The 17,622-nt window shown below is 45.4% G+C and overlaps 1 protein-coding gene across 50 annotated transcripts in view; it reads left to right on the plus strand.

The window, feature by feature from the left end:
• LOC139232545 (heat shock protein DDB_G0288861-like) overlaps window positions 1-17,622 on the plus strand; it is a 990,854-nt gene that overhangs the window by 75,469 nt on the left and 897,763 nt on the right. For 49 of the 50 annotated variants that reach the window (XM_070862910.1, XM_070862948.1, XM_070862943.1 and 46 more), the window contains exons 3-4: window positions 3,708-3,747; window positions 8,679-8,835. In XM_070862910.1, coding sequence (XP_070719011.1) covers window positions 3,735-3,747; window positions 8,679-8,835 — 170 coding nt within the window. In that variant the 5' untranslated portion in view covers window positions 3,708-3,734. The remainder of the gene's footprint in view (window positions 1-3,707; window positions 3,748-8,678; window positions 8,836-17,622) is intronic. The other variant, XM_070862911.1, reaches the window with a different exon arrangement.

Raw genomic sequence — 17,622 nt, forward strand, 5'->3', positions numbered from 1 at the left:
TAAAACTTCACTTCGAAGGGAAGAGGCAATTACAATCCAGATTTTGTTTGTAAAGCATTGGGTAAAAATGGCACAATTTGAAAGCAGCTTTTCTAGTCAAGCAGAAGAGGCAATGAGACAATTTGCAGGTGTGGCCGGGATGTCTCAGTGCTCATTGCACATGCGTGAACTTACAGAAACATAAACACAGAAAATAGGTGCAGGAGTAGGCCATTCGGCCCTTCGAGCCTGCATCACCATTCAATAAGATCATGGCTGATCATTCCCTCAGTACCCCTTTCCTGCTTTCTCTCCATACCCCTTGATCCCTTTAGCCGTAAGGGCCAGATCTAACTCCCTCTTGAATATATCCAATGAACTGGCATCAACAACTCTCTGCGGCAGAGAATTCCACAGGTGAACAACTCTCTGAGTGAAGAAGTTTCTCCTCATCTTAGTCCTAAATGGCCTACCCCTTATCCTAAGACTGTGTCCCCTGGTTCTGGACTTCCCCAACATCAGAAACATTCTTCCCGCATCTAACCTGTCCAGTCCCGTCAGAATCTTATACGTTTCTATGAGATCCCCTCTCATCCTTCTAAACTCTAGTGTATAAAGGCCCAGTTGATCCAGTCTCTCCTCATATGTCAGTCCAGCCATCCCTGGAATCAGTCTGGTGAACCTTCGCTGCACTCCCTCAATAGCAAGAATGTCCTTCCTCAGATTAGGAGATCAAAACTGAACACAATATTCCAGTTGAGGCCTCACCAAGGCTCTGTACAACTGCAGTAAGACCTCCCTGCTCCTATACTCAAATCCCCGAGCGATTAAGGCCAACATGCCATTTGCCGCCTTCACCGCCTGCTGTACCTGCATGCCAACTTTCAATGACTGATGAACCATGACACCCAGGTCTCGTTGCACCTCCCCTTTTCCTAATCTGCCTCCATTCAGATAATATTCTGCCTTCGTGTTTTTGCCACCAAAGTGGATAACCTCACATTTATCCACATTATACTGCATCTGCCATGCATTTGCACACTCACCTAACCTGTCCAAATCACCCTGCAGCCTCTTAGCGTCCTCCTCACAGCTCACACAGCCACCCAGTTTAGTGTCATCTGCAAACTTGGAGATATTACACGCAATTTCTTCATCCAAATCATTAATGTATATTGTAAAGAGCTGGGGTCCCAGCACTGAGCCCTGCGGCACTCCACTAGCCACTGCGTCCCATTCCGAAAAGAACCCGTTTATCCCGACTCTCTGCTTCCTGTCTGCCAATCAGTTCTCTATCCACGCCAGTTCATTACCCCCAATACCTTGTGCTTTGATTTTGCACACCAATCTCTTATGTGGGACCTTGTCAAAAGCCTTTTGAAAGTCCAAATACACCACATCCACTGGTTCTCCCTTGTCCACTCTACTAGTTACATCCTCAAAAAATTCCAGAAAATTTGTCATGCATGATTTCCCTTTCATAAATCCATGCTGACTTGGACCGATCCTGCCACTGTTTTCCAACTGCGCTGCTATTTCATCCTTAATAATTGATTCCAACATTTTCCCCATTATCGATGTCAGGCTAACCGGTCTATAAATACCTGTTTTCTCTCTCCCTCCTTTTTAAATAAGTGGTGTTACCCTCCAGTCCATAGGAACTGATCCAGAGTCAATAGACTGTTGGAAAATGATCACCAATGCATCCACTATCTCTAGGGCCACTTCCTTAAGTACTCTGGGATTCAGACTATCAGGCCCCGGGGATTTATCGGCCTTCAATCCCATCAATTTCCCCAACACAATTTCCCGCCGAATAAGGATATCCTTCAGTGTTTGTTCAATTGGTCTGCAATTTCTTTGTTCCCCATTATAAATTCACCTGAATCCGACTGCAAGGGACCTACGTTTGTCTTCACTAATCTTTTTCACTTCACATAGCGATAGAAGCTTTTGCCGTCAGTTTTTATGTTCCCGGCAAGCTTCCTCTCGTACTCTATTTTCCCCCTCCTAATTAAACCCTTTATCCTTCTCTGCTGAATTCTAAATTTCTCCCAGTCCTCAGGTTTGCTGCTTTTTCTGGCCAATTTATATGCCTCTTCCTTGGATCTAACACTATCCTTAATTTCCCTTGTTAGCCACAGTTGAGCCACCTTCCCCGTTTTATTTTTACTCCAGACAGGGATATACAATTGTTGAAGTTCATCCATGTGATCTATAAATGTTTGCCATTGCCTATCCACCGTCAACCCTTTAAGTATCATTTGCCAGTCTATTCTAGCCAATTCACGCTTCATACCATCGAAGTTAGCTTTCCTTAAGTTCAGGACCCTAGTTTCTGAATTAACTGTGTCACTCTCCATCTTAATAATGAATTCTATCATATTATAGTCACTGTTCCCCAAGGGGCCTCGCACAACAAGATTGCTAATTAGTCCTTTCTCATTACACATCACCCAGTCTAGGATGGCCAGCTCTCTAGTTGGTTCTTTGACATATTGGTCAAGAAAACCATCCCTAATACACTCCAGGAAATCCTCCTCCACCGCATTGCTACCAGTTTGGTTAGCCCAATCTATATGTTAATTAAAGTCGCCCATGATAACTGCTGTACCTTTATTGCACACATCCCTTATTTCTTGTTTGATGCTGTCCCCAACCTCACTACCACTGTTTGGTGGCCTGTACACAACTCCCACCAGCGTTTTCTGCCCTTTGGTATTCCGTAGCTCCTGCATACCGATTCCACATCATTCAAGCCATTGTCCTTCCTTACTATTGCATTAATTTCCTCTTTAACCAGCAACGCCACCCCGCCTCCTTTTCCTTTCTGTCTATCCTTCCCACATGTTGAGTTCCCAGCCTTGGTCACCCTGGAGTCATGTCTCCTTGATGCCAATCACATCATATCCATTAACTGCTATCTGCGCAGTTAATTCGTCCATCTTATTCCGAATACTCCTCGCATTGAGGCACAGAGTCTTCAGGCTTGTCTTTTTAACAAACTTTGCCCCTTTAGAATTTTGCTGTAATGTGCCCCTTTTTGCTTTTTGCCTTGGGTTTCTCTGCCCTCCACTTTTACTCTTCTCCTTTCTATCTTTTGCCCCTGTCTCCCTTTTATTTCCCTCTGTCTCCCTGCAAAGGTTCCCATGCCACCCCCCCCCCCTCCCCCCCAACAGCACTAGCAAACACTCCCCCTCGGACATTGGTTCCGGTCCTGCCCAGGTGCAGACCATCCGGTTTGTACTGGTCCCACCTCCCCCAGAACCGGTTCCAATGCCCCAGGAATTTGAATCCCTCCATTCTGCACCACTCCTCAAGCCACGTATTCATCTGAGCTATCCTGCGATTCCTACTCTGACTAGCACGTGGCACTGGTAGCAATCCTGAGATTACTACTTTTGAGGTCTACTTTTTAATTTAGCTCCTAGCTCCCTAAATTCGTCTCGTAGGACCTCATCCCGTTTTTTACCTTAGTTCAGTTATGCAAAATGGTTGGAACCCCCCAAAGGTACATCCATTCTTTCATCTTTGCATGGTAACACATCAAACCAAACACAAACTAAAAGTAATGAAGAAAAGCATTAGAAATCATAATAAACAAAAATAGAGCTATTTCCAGCTGAACTAGTTAATGCATAGTTTGTTGTACAGAGGTTCTACATAGTTGTATTGTATTTATGTCTCCCCTTCATCTGATTCGCAATATTTATTGTTTCCATTTCTAGTACAGGCCTGACAATATAGCTTCGAGAATGAATACACTAAGTGAGTACAAATGAGTTTCCTACCATCTTGAGGACAAATAAAATATAATGGGCTTTATTTTCGCCACTATTGGGTGCTGTTTTTTTTGAGCAATCTTGATTTTTGCAATTTTCCTCAAAGTTTATACGCCAGATTTTTTGGCGCAGATCTAGTTGAAAACTGATTTCCGTGCCGTTTTTGGCCCTTTTTGGCCATTTAACTGATTTTCGGCAACACCGATTTTTTTTTCAGGATGGCACACAGGCCTTAAGTACCAATCAACAAAACCCTACGTTAACTTAAGGAACTCGGCGCTGAGTATATTGCAGAGTTTTTAGAGCGAGGGAAGTAGACAATTTAAAACACAAATACATGATGATTTTTGCAGAGGAAATTCGGAAAATAACTTGGAACGTTTATTTTTTTTCCACAGAATGTTAGAAATATAATTTTTTCCATGTTATGTGAGAAGGCAAATTGCGACTCCACCCCACCACAGAATCTCTGCTCACGGGGTTTCAGGCACAGGTTCGAGGAGTGCCGGCTGGCTGGCGGCAGGATCGCTCCCTCGGCCGGACACAAGCACAGGAGGTCGGCGCTTGGATTCTCCCCCCACCCTACCCTCCCAACCACTGAATCTCTGCTCATGGGGCCCCAGGCATGGGTCTGAGGAGTGCCGGCCGGCCGGCAGCAGGATCACTCCCTCGGCCAGACACCAGCATAGGAGCTCGCCGCTTGGATTCCAACGTCCCTCCCCGGGCTCAGTTTGTAAAGAAGTCCGGGGGAACGGGGGTTGGGGGTGCAGGTGGAATACAAGCGCCAAGCTCATGTGTTTATGTCCAGCCGAAAGAGTGATCCTGCCGGCATGCACTTCGAACTGTGCATCGGAGATGGCACAACACAGCAGCAAACACATGCATTTCATCAAAAGCTCTTCGTGCCATAAATCACTGCGTCGCGACTCCATAGAGACAGAGCTTAGTGGTTGCACATGTGCGCAGACCAGGTCCGTTCTACTAGGGTGTCACCCAGCAAAGGTGTGTTTGCTGTGCTTCAGTAAGTACTGTCTCACAATAACAAGAATAGCAAAATTAAGAATAATAATTATGGGTGCAAATATTACTGTGCCTCATGTAGTAAGGTTGGTTTACATTCATGCCATGCAGAGGTGACGGATAATACGATGTCATAGTCGCAGAAACCAGATCGCTCGAGCATTTATGGGGAGGAGGCAATACCCTGATCGAATCAACAGGGACAGGCACTCATACCTACACCTGAGTGAGGCAGACTGCATTCACAGGCTGCGATATTTAGAAAGGAAGTCATCACTGCAAGTGGTTTTGCCCTTGGTGGTTTCGAATCACCCCCCTTACAACAGTTCTAGACCCTGGGAATTATAGTAGTGAACAGAATGCTCAGTTATCGACAGATTGTTCAGTCTCAACTGTCACAATGCTTTTATTTAAGTTAAAGCACAAAACTGCTTCCAGTAAAACACACCGTGGTGGCGTAAAAACCACAGTACAACACACAATACTGGCTTGTCTGAACAGACCCCTATCGCGAAATACCAACGACTAAAACTCACCTGCTTGGACAAATAGTGCACCACCGAATCTGCCCAACAGACTGTGTGTATGCCTATGATCCACGCCTAGCTCATTCTTGTCCTGAAGTTGATGAAGAATATCTGAACAAATGACCAATGTTGTAGACAAGTTGTTTATCAACTTTGGGGTGGAAATTTTGAAGAAAATTCCAGGCAGAGTTTCTACTGAAGTTAATGCAAGGTTCTTCTGCTTCAGCTTCTGTCTCTTCCTGATGCGCAACATCTGCAAAACATAACAGAACAGATGTTTGGTTAGCAGCAGGGAAGGGGGCAGGGTGACATGAGTATGCAGGTCACACAGCGCAGGCTCTTTTCAAAGACCACGATGCCAACCCAGACTGCAATTTGCAGGGCTTATCCTCTCTCGGTAACCTGGGCCCAGCATCCACATTGGTGGTGAATCTTCTCTTGCGAGATTTAATCATATCAACGATCCTCTGTTCCATGGATGTTAGTTGCAACCTACTTGGCGCACCTCCTCCAGTTTTTGATCTTTCTCTGCTGATCTGTGACACCTTCCTCTGCAAAGATGAAAATAGAACCTTTTAAGAGAGGGCCCTTCTGCTGTGGTGGCCACACATTCTCACACACACACATGCACACACACATTAGTCACATTTACAAATATATTTGTAGTGCATAAATAAAAATATTACTTACACTTGCTTGGCCAAGGTCCTGCCACTTAATTTTAATCTGCGTACGGCTTCTCGAGGTCATGGCCACTGCATTAACCACTTCTGCAACTTGGTCCCAAAGTTTTGCTAGTAAAGAGGGTTTCAGTTTCTTTTGTCCCATTCTTCCTTTGTTCTCAAGTCCATCCCATCTCCTCTCAATGATGACTACCGGGGGCTTAATTTCTTCTGCTAGAAATCTTTTGGCCTTTCCCCTTCTCCTTGTCCGACTCCTTCCACTTCCCTTGGATCCATCTTTTGCAGCTAAAATTTAAATGTCCAGATCCAGCTCCAATCCCATTGAGCTCTCACAAGCTCTTGATCCAGACCAGCAAGTCACCGTGGATCATGTGGAAAAAGTTTCTTTTTTGGCGCATGCTCACTGACTTTTCGGCGCACACTTGAAGCTCTACCCCTGGATTTAACTTCGGGTACCGCAGTGCCAAAGTTAAATTTTACTTTGGCGGAAGTTGTATATTTTCTTTCTGAGCAATCAGGCACAAAAAAATCAGCAATACATCATCCTGGGCACCAAAAATCGGCAAGGAGGAAAATAGAGCCCAATGTAACTATTATATTAAACAAGATAGACATGCAATTGTCGCATTCAGGACATAGTCAGTTTATGGTGGCAATTATTTTAATGTTTTAGTCAAGCAGTGTGTTCATCTTAATCCATTTATGGACATGAGCACGTAATCAAGGCTGCCATTTCAGTGAAGTAGAGAGAGTGCTGCATTGTCAGGTGCCATATTTTGGATGAGGTATTACATTGAGCCCATATCTGCCTGCTTAAGTGAATATAAAAGATAACATAGGGTCTATTTGAAGAAGAGCAGAAAGTTCTCTTGGTGTTATTGCCAACATAAATACCTCCACCAACACCACCAAGAAATTATTATCTGGTCATTCATCTTCTGTTTGTGGGACCTTGATATACGTAATATGGAGTTAGATCACAGATCAACCATGATTTCATTGAATGGCGGAACAGGCTTGAAGGGCTAAATGGCCTACTCCTGTACCTATGTTCCTATGACTGCCATATTTGCCTATATAACCACAGTGACTGCATAGTATTTGTTAATTATAAAGTCCTTTGGGATGTTCTGAAGACATGATTAAGTGCCGCCTTTCTTTCTCATGCTGCATTGAAGACTTTTGGAGGGAATGATTTTCCAACTTGGGGGTGTCCAATACTCTCTTGTGCAGTATCTCTGGCAATAGAAAAGGATACCGGCTTATGAATTTTCAAATGGTCTATGACGACTGCCAAATAAATATGCAGGTCCAGCAAACTCATGAACCCTGTATCTTAAGGGAATTACAAGTTCTCCTTTTATTTCAGGGTGACAAAAGTTGTCTCCCGAGATGTGGATTGCCAGGGACAAAGAAAGTATAACAAAGCACATGTAAGAGGCATGAATCTCACTGAGCAGACTGTTTTTATATTTATGTCAATGGCCTGCTTATGCTGATGTTTTACAATGAGCGGGTTCACATAGCCAGCAGCAACACTAGTGCAAACTGCCGGATTCACTAAGGCCAGCTTCCAGGAAGACTCGTTATAGCAGATCTGCCAGGATTATATTGAGATTGCTACCAGCTGTGTGAGACCCACACTTCGGAAACCATCAATACACCAACACCATATTGACACCAATAAAACAGAAATTTAAGATGCCGAATCAACTGCTCTGTTGTTTGGATTACACCATGACTGCTCTGCAATTCGCCCTGGAGGAATAGCAGTGGATTGTTGCATACTGTGTAACATAGCCGTTGAATGAGGCATCCACCTGTTTGTTTATGGTGACCAGCAACAAACCATGGATGGCAGAGAATGATCAGAATTAGATGAAGCAGAGAGTGAATATAGGTATTGTCATAGGTTCGTCAAGCTCCGATTGAGACTTTCCTTGACATATAATTACATTACATTTTATGCTGTAGAATAGAATCATAGAAAGGTTACAACACAGAAGGAGGCCATTTGGCTCATTGAACCCATGCCTGCTCTCTGCAGGAACACTTAGTCCCACTCCTCTACCCTGTTCCCGTCGCCCTGCAATTGTTTTTCCTTCAGGTACTTATCCAGTTCCCTTTTGAAAGCCCCAATTGAGTCTGCCTCCACCATCCTTTCAGGCAGTGAATTCCAGATCCTAAACACTCGCTGCGTGAATTTTTTTTTCTCATATCACCTTTGGTTCTTTTGCAAATTACCTTAAATCTGTGTCCTCTCGTTCTCGACCTTTCTGCTAATGGGAATAGTTTCTCTCTGCTCTGTCTAGACCCCTCCTGCTTTTAAATACCTCTATCAAATCTCCTCTCAATCTTCTCTGCTCGAAGGAGAACAAGCCAGCTTTTCTAGTCTATCCACGTAACTGAATTCCTCGTCCCTGGAATCATTCCCATAAATCATTTCTTCACCCTCTCTAAGGCCTTCACATCCTTCCTCAAGTGCAGTGCCCAGAATTGGACACAATATGCCAGTTGAGGCCAAACCAATGTTTTATAAAGGTTTAACATAACTTAACCCCTTCACCTTAACTTCTCAACTTCTCATTAGAGAACCATCTGGAAATTAATTGTCTTCCTTACGGTACTTGTTTATTGCTTTTGACTTATTTTGTTACTTAATTATTCTATTTTTATTTGCCTAATAGCTGGTGACTGTGACTGCTCATATCTGGTGACAGAGGGGAATGAGAGGGCTATCGTGGCAGTGCTTGGTCTTCTCTCTTTGCTCTGCATTGCTACTATCATTGCAGGAATTGTGCTTCTCCTATACCCACGTCTGCTCCATAACAGCCTTAAAAAGTTGTAAGTACCTTGTTGAGATGCAGAAATAGTAGATTAAATGAGTTATAGAATGCATATTCTTCATTGGCACCCTTTATATATACCATAAAGTTGAAGTCTAGTTTAGTAACTGACAATTGCAGAGAACTATAGGGGTAAATTTTATGAATTTGTGTTGCCAGCAGCTTCACCTATTGGGAGCATGTATTGGAAATTTGGGCATGGATGTTTGTGGGCTGCACAGGACTTTCTGTCCATTAACATTCATGGATGAAAACTCCTTCAGGGCCTGCTGCGAACTTGTTCTGCACCATCAAATGAAATCTCTCAAGGCAAATTTAAAATAAAGTGCAACCAAATTTATGCCCCAGAACTCATGATTGTATATATCTAGGATGTTTTACCTGGTGCTTCCCCACAGTGACAATATATATCTCAAACTTATCCAAATACTCCTAGGTGTTTCCCTAATGGGATGAGTTGGCAAAGTGGCTAGCTGCCTGGAGTAATTGAGATCTCCTGGGATTTCAGTTGTCCTTGTACTGGGTCATGGTAGGACCCTGCAATGCTTCCACAACATCTGCAAATGCAATGGCTGGCTGATCCTGCATACTTTCTGGGACATGTTCTGCTATTCAACCAAGGGCTTGTGGGAGGTTGGATGGGCTTCACTGCAATATCATGTGTACCAACTCCAGTCATGTACCTGCTGCTTGGCACTCCATTACCATGTCCCTGATCTGCATGAGAGCAGATATCTGGGTAACAATGAGGTTTGTGAAACTCTGTAGTGGCTTTTCAATCCAATCATCTAGGATCTTAAAGCATGATAAGAAAATTGGACCCCAAGGCCTCCAAAGCAGCAAACTGAGCACAGTTCTGCTGCAGAAAACCCTGTCATTGTCACAAGATGCACAGTGGACTGCAGTTCTGGTTAGTAGTAATATATGACTGCATAATGTGGGTAGCAGACTTCTTCAAAGTTGCTGCCCGTTCTTGTCGGTTCTTTCAGACAGTGTCAAATGACTGCAGACAATGTTCATGCTCAGACAGCAACCCTTCTCTTCTGTGGAGAGCCCATGAGGTCTGAATGGGAATGCACATGAAGCTATGTTTGAATGCTATGCATGTGGTCACAGTCAAGGTATAACTGAAACCCTGCCTGCCTTTTCAGGTGGAAATAAAAGATCTCTTTTTGAAGAAGAACAGGGGAGTTCTCCTGGTGTCCCGGTTAACATTTATCCTTCAACCAGCATTACTAAAGCAGATTATCTGGTGTTTCATTTCATTGCTGATTGTGAGACCTTATGGCCTCATTTCCCTACATTACAAGAGTGACTACACTTGAACAGTACTTTATTGGCTGTGAAGCACTTTGGGATGTCCTGAGTTTAGGTACTCATCAATGTTCCCTATAATTTTTTTTCGTGCGCATTCCCTTTAACCGGCTGTGTGGCCCATTTAAATTTTCACACATGCGCTGTTTCTTCCATGTAAAAACCAGTGAGCGGCCTGTGCAGGACCATGGCTGTGTAGCTTAGCGGGAATGTTGATATTCTTGAGCTAGAAATTAATTATAGCCAAGAAATGGGCAGTGTTTCGACTAAAAATGGTTAAGTAGCACCAATTGAAAATTGTCTAGACAGCATGCCAAATTTGTCCTCATTCCTCAATAAATCGATTGCAATCATGATTCTCGTCTAAAAACCCAAGCTTATTGACGTTACACTGAAAAGATGGACCAATATCAAGGGCAGTCTAAATGCAAGTAATGCAAGTAAAAGCCACAGACTTTTTTCACTACTTAAAGGCGAAGTTCATTGATGCTGCAGCACCTCATTCTCAGCATTGCTGGGTGTGCAGCTAGCTGCCTTCGCAAGCAGAAGAAAAAGGACAAGGGGAAGAAGCACTTATTTACAAATCCTGATGGCAGATCGTCGCCCCAGGGAGAGAGCCCGGAGGTTTTTTGATGAGGCATTGGTTTTAGCGATGGAGAGAAGGTGGGCGCTCCTGTACCCGCCAACTGACAGGAGGCCTTTGCCACAAGTTTGCCGGACTATGTGAAGTGAGGTAGCAAACCACGTCACGGGTAGCACTGTGGTTCCCAGGACCCGATTACAGTGGACTGTCCCTGATGGTCTCATGGCCTGTCCCTGTTTGGTCTCATGGACAGTCCCTTTTAGGTCTTGTGGACTGTCTTTGGTCGGTCTCATGGACTGTCACTTTGATCTTATTAAAAAGGCTGGTTTTATATGGTTCTTGGTAGCAAAAACACGTTGTTGGTACTTTTCCTCATGCTCTTTCCCATGGTTTAAAACAAGTTGATACTGCAGCATCTGATGTTTACAGCTTCTCAGACTTTCAAAGCCTCACAGCTATTTTATCTTTTAACCTTCTGAACAGTCTGCTGAATAAAATTTTTCAAATGTTGTCTGGGCTGGCTGACTGACAGGCAACAGCAAGGGCACTGGCGGAGTGGCAGTGGTGGGAACAGGAATGCTATTATCCTGAGAGAGGACAACAGGTTCGTGCACCATGGAGCCACTGCAACTCCCCTGGTGCGGTGCCTCAACAATCCTGGTAATCTTTTGGAGGACAGATTGCTTGACTGCTGTGACACCCTACAAGCCCCTTTCAGCACTGGTAACCGCAGCCGTGATGGCAGCAGTCTGTGCTTGCATGGCAACAAACTGAGCTTGCATAACTTCAGTCTGAGCTTCCACTGTAGCACTCACGTTGGGTGGCTTCTGCTTGTGCTGCAATAGAAGCTGAGATATCGGCCATCAGATGTTGCAGCATAATTGCATGCACAAGTGCCCACCACTTCCACGCTGGAAAGGATGGTCTCCAAGCTCTGCAAGCCCTGTGCAAGGTTGGATCTAGTCTCTTCCTTGCTCCTTGACGTTGCATTCAGGCTTTCTGGCAGGCCTGCCATTGCACCAAGTATTTCATTGTGCACACCCATCAGTCTTTTGTAGGTCACCCCATCGAGCTTCTCATCTGAGTCCTGTGCAGCAGAACTCATGTGCCACCTTGTCCTCTGTGGAGCTGGCACCTGCTCTACCCTTCCCTCTTGTCCTGGCTGCAGCCCACTCACTCATTACGTGCAGATCCCACCTCTATGCTAAAGTACGCGCATTGCCTGTATCTGAGCTGGTGGCTGCGCGTGTTAGATCGAGTGACAGTGTTTCTTCTTCATTAGTGTCTTTTTCCTCTTCCACCAGTGCCTGGCCAGGTTGGAGTTCTTGGGTGTCTGAAAGGAGAAAGGCACAAGGGTAGGGTTGTGGTGAGAGGAGAATGGAAAGCAGGAGGTTCATGCTTACACCATTGGCAGCTTGTAAATCAGAAGAATTTGTGGGATTGGGGGGGAAAGTGGGACATGAGAACAACAACAACTTGTATTTATATCGCGCCTTTGACGTAGTGAAACATCCCAAGGTGCTTCACAGGAGTATTGTGAGACAAATAATTTGACATCGAACCATACAGGAGAAATTAGGTCAGATGACCAGAGGTAGGTTTTAAGGAGCGTCTTGAAGGAGGAAAGAGAGGTAGAGAGGCAGAGAGGTTTAGGCAGGGAATTCCAGACCTTAGTGCTTAGGCATCAGAAGGCACGGCCACCAATGGTTGAGCGATTATAATTAAAGATGCTCCAGAGGGCAGAATTAGAGAATTGCAGGGGGTGGGGGGGAGGTTGTGGGCTGGAGGAGATTACAGATAGGGAGGGGCGAGGCCATGGAGGGATTTGGAAATAAGGATGAGAATTTTGAAATCAAGATGTTGCTTAACCGTGAGCCAATGTAGGTCAGCAAGCACAGAGGTGATAGGTGAGCAGGACTTGATGCAAGTTAGGACACGGCAGCCGCATTTTGGATCACGTCTAGTTTACGCTTAGATTAGAAGGATGATTAGTTATGAGGATACCGTCATCTTTCAACCCCGTTGCTGGCCTGCATATCCATCGGGATTAGGATATGCAGGCATACCTGTCCTCCTCCAGTTAGCTGCAGCTGCCTGTAGTTGTGCGCCACTTTTCCTGCAAGAGAGGGAAGTATATCACTAAGTGTGGTGCAATGTGCTTGGTTGATGTGGCTGTCATGGTTGAATAGCTGGCATTGTGTGCAAGCTTTTAGATGTGGGTGTAAGGCTTGAAGCAATACTAAGTGTGTGAGGGTGAGGTCAAGCTATGAATGTTCACAACTCCTCAGGTAATGAAGCAGTCCATGCCCACATGCATCAAGACCTGGACAACATTCAGGCTTGGGCTGATAAGTGACAAGTAACATTCGTGCCACACAAGTGCCAGGCAATGACTATCTCCAACAAGCGAGAGTCTAACCACCACCCCTTAACATTCAACACCATTACTGTCGCTGAATCCCTCACCATCAACATTTTGGGAGTTACCCTTGACTCGAAACTTAACTGGACCAGTCTCATAAATACTGTGGCAACAAGAGCAGGTCAGAGGCTGGGCATTCTGCGGTGGGTGTCTCACCTCCTGACTCCCCAAAGCCTTTCCACCATCTACAAAGCATAAGTCAGGAGTGTGATGGAATACTCTCCACTTGCCTGGATGAGTGCAGCTCCAACAACACTCAAAGGCGCTCGACGCCATCCAGGACAAAGCAGCCCGCTTGATTGGCATCCCATCCACCACCTTCAACATTCACTCCAGCACCGGCGTACCATAGCTGCAGTGTGTACCATCTACAAGATGCACTGCAGCAACTCGCCAAGGCTTCTTCGGCAGCACCTCCCAAACACGCGACCTCTATCACCTAGAAGGACAAAGGCAGCAGACGCATGGGAACACCACCACCTGCAAGTTCCCCTCCAAGTCTCACACTATCCTGACTTGGAAGTATATCATTGTCGCTGGGTCAAAATCCTGGAACTCCCTCCCTAACAGCATTGTGGGAGTACGTTCACCACACAGACTGCAGCGATTCAAGAAAGCGGCTCACCACCACCTTCTCAGGGGCAATTGGGATGGGCAATAAATGCTGGCCTTGCAAGTGACGCCCACATCCCATGAATGAATAAAAAAAAAAATTGGTGCTAGCACAAACTTGGAGCCCCTGCTGAGCGAGCAGCCATTGAGCAACGCGTTCAGTGTTGGGCTGCACACTGCAATCGTGTAAATTACCTGGCAGCACGAATTTTGGATGCTGCCTGCATTGGCACGAATGAGCGTGGGTTGATCGTGCATCGGGATCCCCACGCCCGTTTTCGGGGGCTATTGAATTTTTAACCCACTGTCTATTGGATGTTGATGCATTAGTGTCAATTTGTCCAACAACGTCCCTGATTGATGTCTGGACAAGTGTTCATTTCCTGTAATCACAAGTTTATGAATGTATTTAGAACAAAAAATCAGTTTCTCAGAAAGGAGATAAGCCATGTAATACAAAAATCCCATATGATTGAAATACTGTGATCTTTTAAAAATAATGGGAGTTAAATTGGATAACCCCTAAAAATGGATGCAGGGATCACACTACGTGATTAATTTGAGCCCGTTCATTTGACTGACTGCTGCACGTAACCACCACTATACGTGTGCTGCTGATCAGCATCAGCAGGGCCCCCAAAATGACAAGTGGCCAGAGCTACTTAAATGAACTGAATCTGTTCTCTAATATGTGAGAACATTTACAAAGCTTTTCTGATGCTGCATTGGAGGCCTTGGTGCAGAAGGTAGAGAGGAGGAGGGGCATCCTGTTTCTAGACCTTCCTAGAGAGAGGAGGAAGAAAAAGACAGTGATAATGAAAAGAGACTATGACTCGATCTTACCCTTGCAGCCACAAGCTCAGAGACTGGCACTGCATGTGCTTTGGTTAGGAGGATAGGATAGAGGAAGGATCTGCACATGGTGAGACTCCAGGTACAAGTGCGCAGGAGCCAGGGCGGGGAAAAAAGGACTCCACAGGTACCATACTAGTTCTGCTGCAGAGAAGTCAGATGATGACTTCGATGGGCCAGGCTACAGAAGAAAGCTCATGGGTATACACAATCAATGTAGGCACTGGGAAACCTGCAGGAAAACTTGTACACCATGGAGGAATCCACCTCCAAATTGGCACAATGCTTTGCACAGCAATTGGAGCCTATCCTTTCCAATGTGGAATGGTTGATGAATTCCATCAGCACACCTGTGGAACTCACCATCATGCAGTGTCTGATGACCGAGATCGCAGCTTCCATCTTAGTGCAAATAGCTTCCATGGAATCTCAGACTGCTTTCTTTGCAGCTTAGACTGCTGCGATGGAAGCATGAAGAACATGTATGGAAGCTCAGAGATCTGTCATCGTAGCTCTGGGTGCCACTGTTGAAAGGGGCTTTCCAGGGTATCACAGCAGTCCAGCAATCTGTTCTCCAACAGATCACTAGGTTTGCTGAGGCGTCGACCGAGAGAGTGACAGTGGTTTTAAGAGACCTGCTACCCTCGCTCAGGCTGACAGCATTCCTGTCAGCCAGCTGGCCCAGAGTGCTGCAGCTCCTCCTCCTCCCTCTTTGAGCAGCTTGTCCTATTCTGCATGGCCTCTCTTCATTCTCCCAGTCATGTTTAATTCCCAAAAGAACCCTACTATGCCACTATGGTTGTTTGACGCATGTGCACAAACCCTTTTACCAAGATGGCATGTTGCCATCAAAAGTATGCATGCACATCTTAGACCTCATTTTGAAACCTTAGGTGGCCGTGTAGTGGCTAAAAATGGGTGCTAGTCAGCCCAATTTAACCCCCATTATGTTTGATTTAAAGTTATATCTGAACCTCATCCCACTAACTCTACTTCTTTCTGTGTCTGCCCCTGGAACAAAACATTCTCTCAACTCTCTTACAACTGCAATTATGAAATCCCAACTGTCCAGTCGTTGGCCATCCATTCACCATGACATTTCTGCAGCTACCGATCTGATCAAACACACCCTCACCAACAACTTTGATGCCCTAGTTCCTATTAAAACAATTACTCTTTCTCTCACCCTGGCCGTTCCCCCTGGTATAGCCCTCATTTTCACACCCTTAAGTCCAAAGGATACAGATTTAAAAACACATGTAGTGGACAACTGGTTTAGTCATTCACCGCCAGATCTGGCTGGACCACATAAAGCATTATCGGGTCCTGCTCTCGTCTGTCAAAATTGGTCATTATTCCAGAATCATTCTGGAATGCAAAGATAAACCCTGGCTTCTATTCTCCACTGATAACTGTCTTCTTAAACCCCTCTGCCCTGTCTCCTCCACCCTCACCTCCGACAGCAAGTGTGAGGAGCTCATGGACTTCTTTGTCTCTAAGATTGAGATCATCCATTCAGCTGCCTCTGCCACTTCCCTTTCTTCCCATTGCCCACTAGGCCAAACTTTCTCCAAGGATCCCCCTGCCCTAGCCCTAAACCCACATTTTTCTCCAGTTTCTCTCCGATCTCCCCTTGAGCTCTCCATGCTCATCTTGTCCATGAGACCCACTTCCTGCTTCCTTGACTCTTTTCCCACCCAATTTCCTTTTCTGACTCCCATGTTTGCTGACATTATTAATGGTTCCCTCTCCTCAGGAACTATCCCCCTCTCCCTCAAATCTGCCATCAACACCTCTCTCCTCAAAAAAAACACTTGACCCTTCCATCTTTGCAAACTACCGCCCTATCTCCAATCTCCCTTCTCCAAAGTCCTTGAACATGTTGTCACCTCCCAAATCCGTACCCATCTTTCCCGCAACTCCATGTTTAAATCCCTCAAATCAGGTTTCCGCCCTTGCCACAGTACCGAAACAACTCTCATCGAAGTCATAAATGACATCCTTTGTGACTGTGATAAAGGCACCCTATCCCTCCTCGTCCTTCTTGACGACTTGTCTCCATCCTTTGACATGGTTGACGACTCCATCCTTCTCCAACGCCTCGCCACCGTCGTCCAGTTGGGTGGGGCTGCACTTGTCTGGTTCCATTCTTATCTGTCTAATCGTAGCCAGAGAATCACCTGCAAAGGCTTCTCTTCCGGCTCCCACATCGTTACCTCTGGTGTCCCCCAAGGAACTATCCTTGGCCCACTCCTATTTCTCTACATGTTGCCCCTTAGCGACATAATCCGAAAACACAGCGCAGTTGCCAGATACATGCTGATGACCCAGCTCTACCTTACTGCCACTTCTCTCGACCCCTCCACTGTCTCTAAATTGTCAGACTGCTTGTCCGACATCCAATTTCTGGATGAGCAGAAATATTCTTCAATTAAATATTGGGAAGCCATTGTTTTCGGTCCCCACTACAAACTCCATTCCCTAGCCATTAACTCCATTACTTTCGCTAATATCTGTCTGAGGCTGAACCACACAGTTCACAATCTTGGTGTCATATTTGACCCTGAAATGAGCTTCCAGTCACATATCAGCAGTGTAACTAAGACAGCCTATTTCCACCTCCGTGACATCGCCCTTGTCTCAGCTCATCCGCTGCTGAAACTCTCATCTCTGCCTTTGTTACCTCTGGACTTGACTATTCCAATGCACTCCTGGACGGCCTCCCACATTCTACCCTATGTAACCTTGAGGTGATCCAAAACTCGTCTGCCCGTGTCCTAACAAGCACCAAGTCCCATTCACCCATCACCCCTCTGCTTGCTGACCTACATTGGCTCCCGGATAAGTAACACCTTGATTTCAAAGTTCTCATCTTTGTTTCAAATCCCTCCATGGCCTTGCCCCTCTCTCTTTCTGTAATCTCCTTCAGCCTAATAATCCCCTGAAATATCTGCGCTCCTCTAATTCTGTCCTCTTGAGGATCACTAATTATAATCGCTCAA

This window comes from Pristiophorus japonicus, chromosome 20, assembly GCF_044704955.1.
Source record: "Pristiophorus japonicus isolate sPriJap1 chromosome 20, sPriJap1.hap1, whole genome shotgun sequence".
Lineage (NCBI taxonomy): Eukaryota > Metazoa > Chordata > Chondrichthyes > Pristiophoridae > Pristiophorus > Pristiophorus japonicus.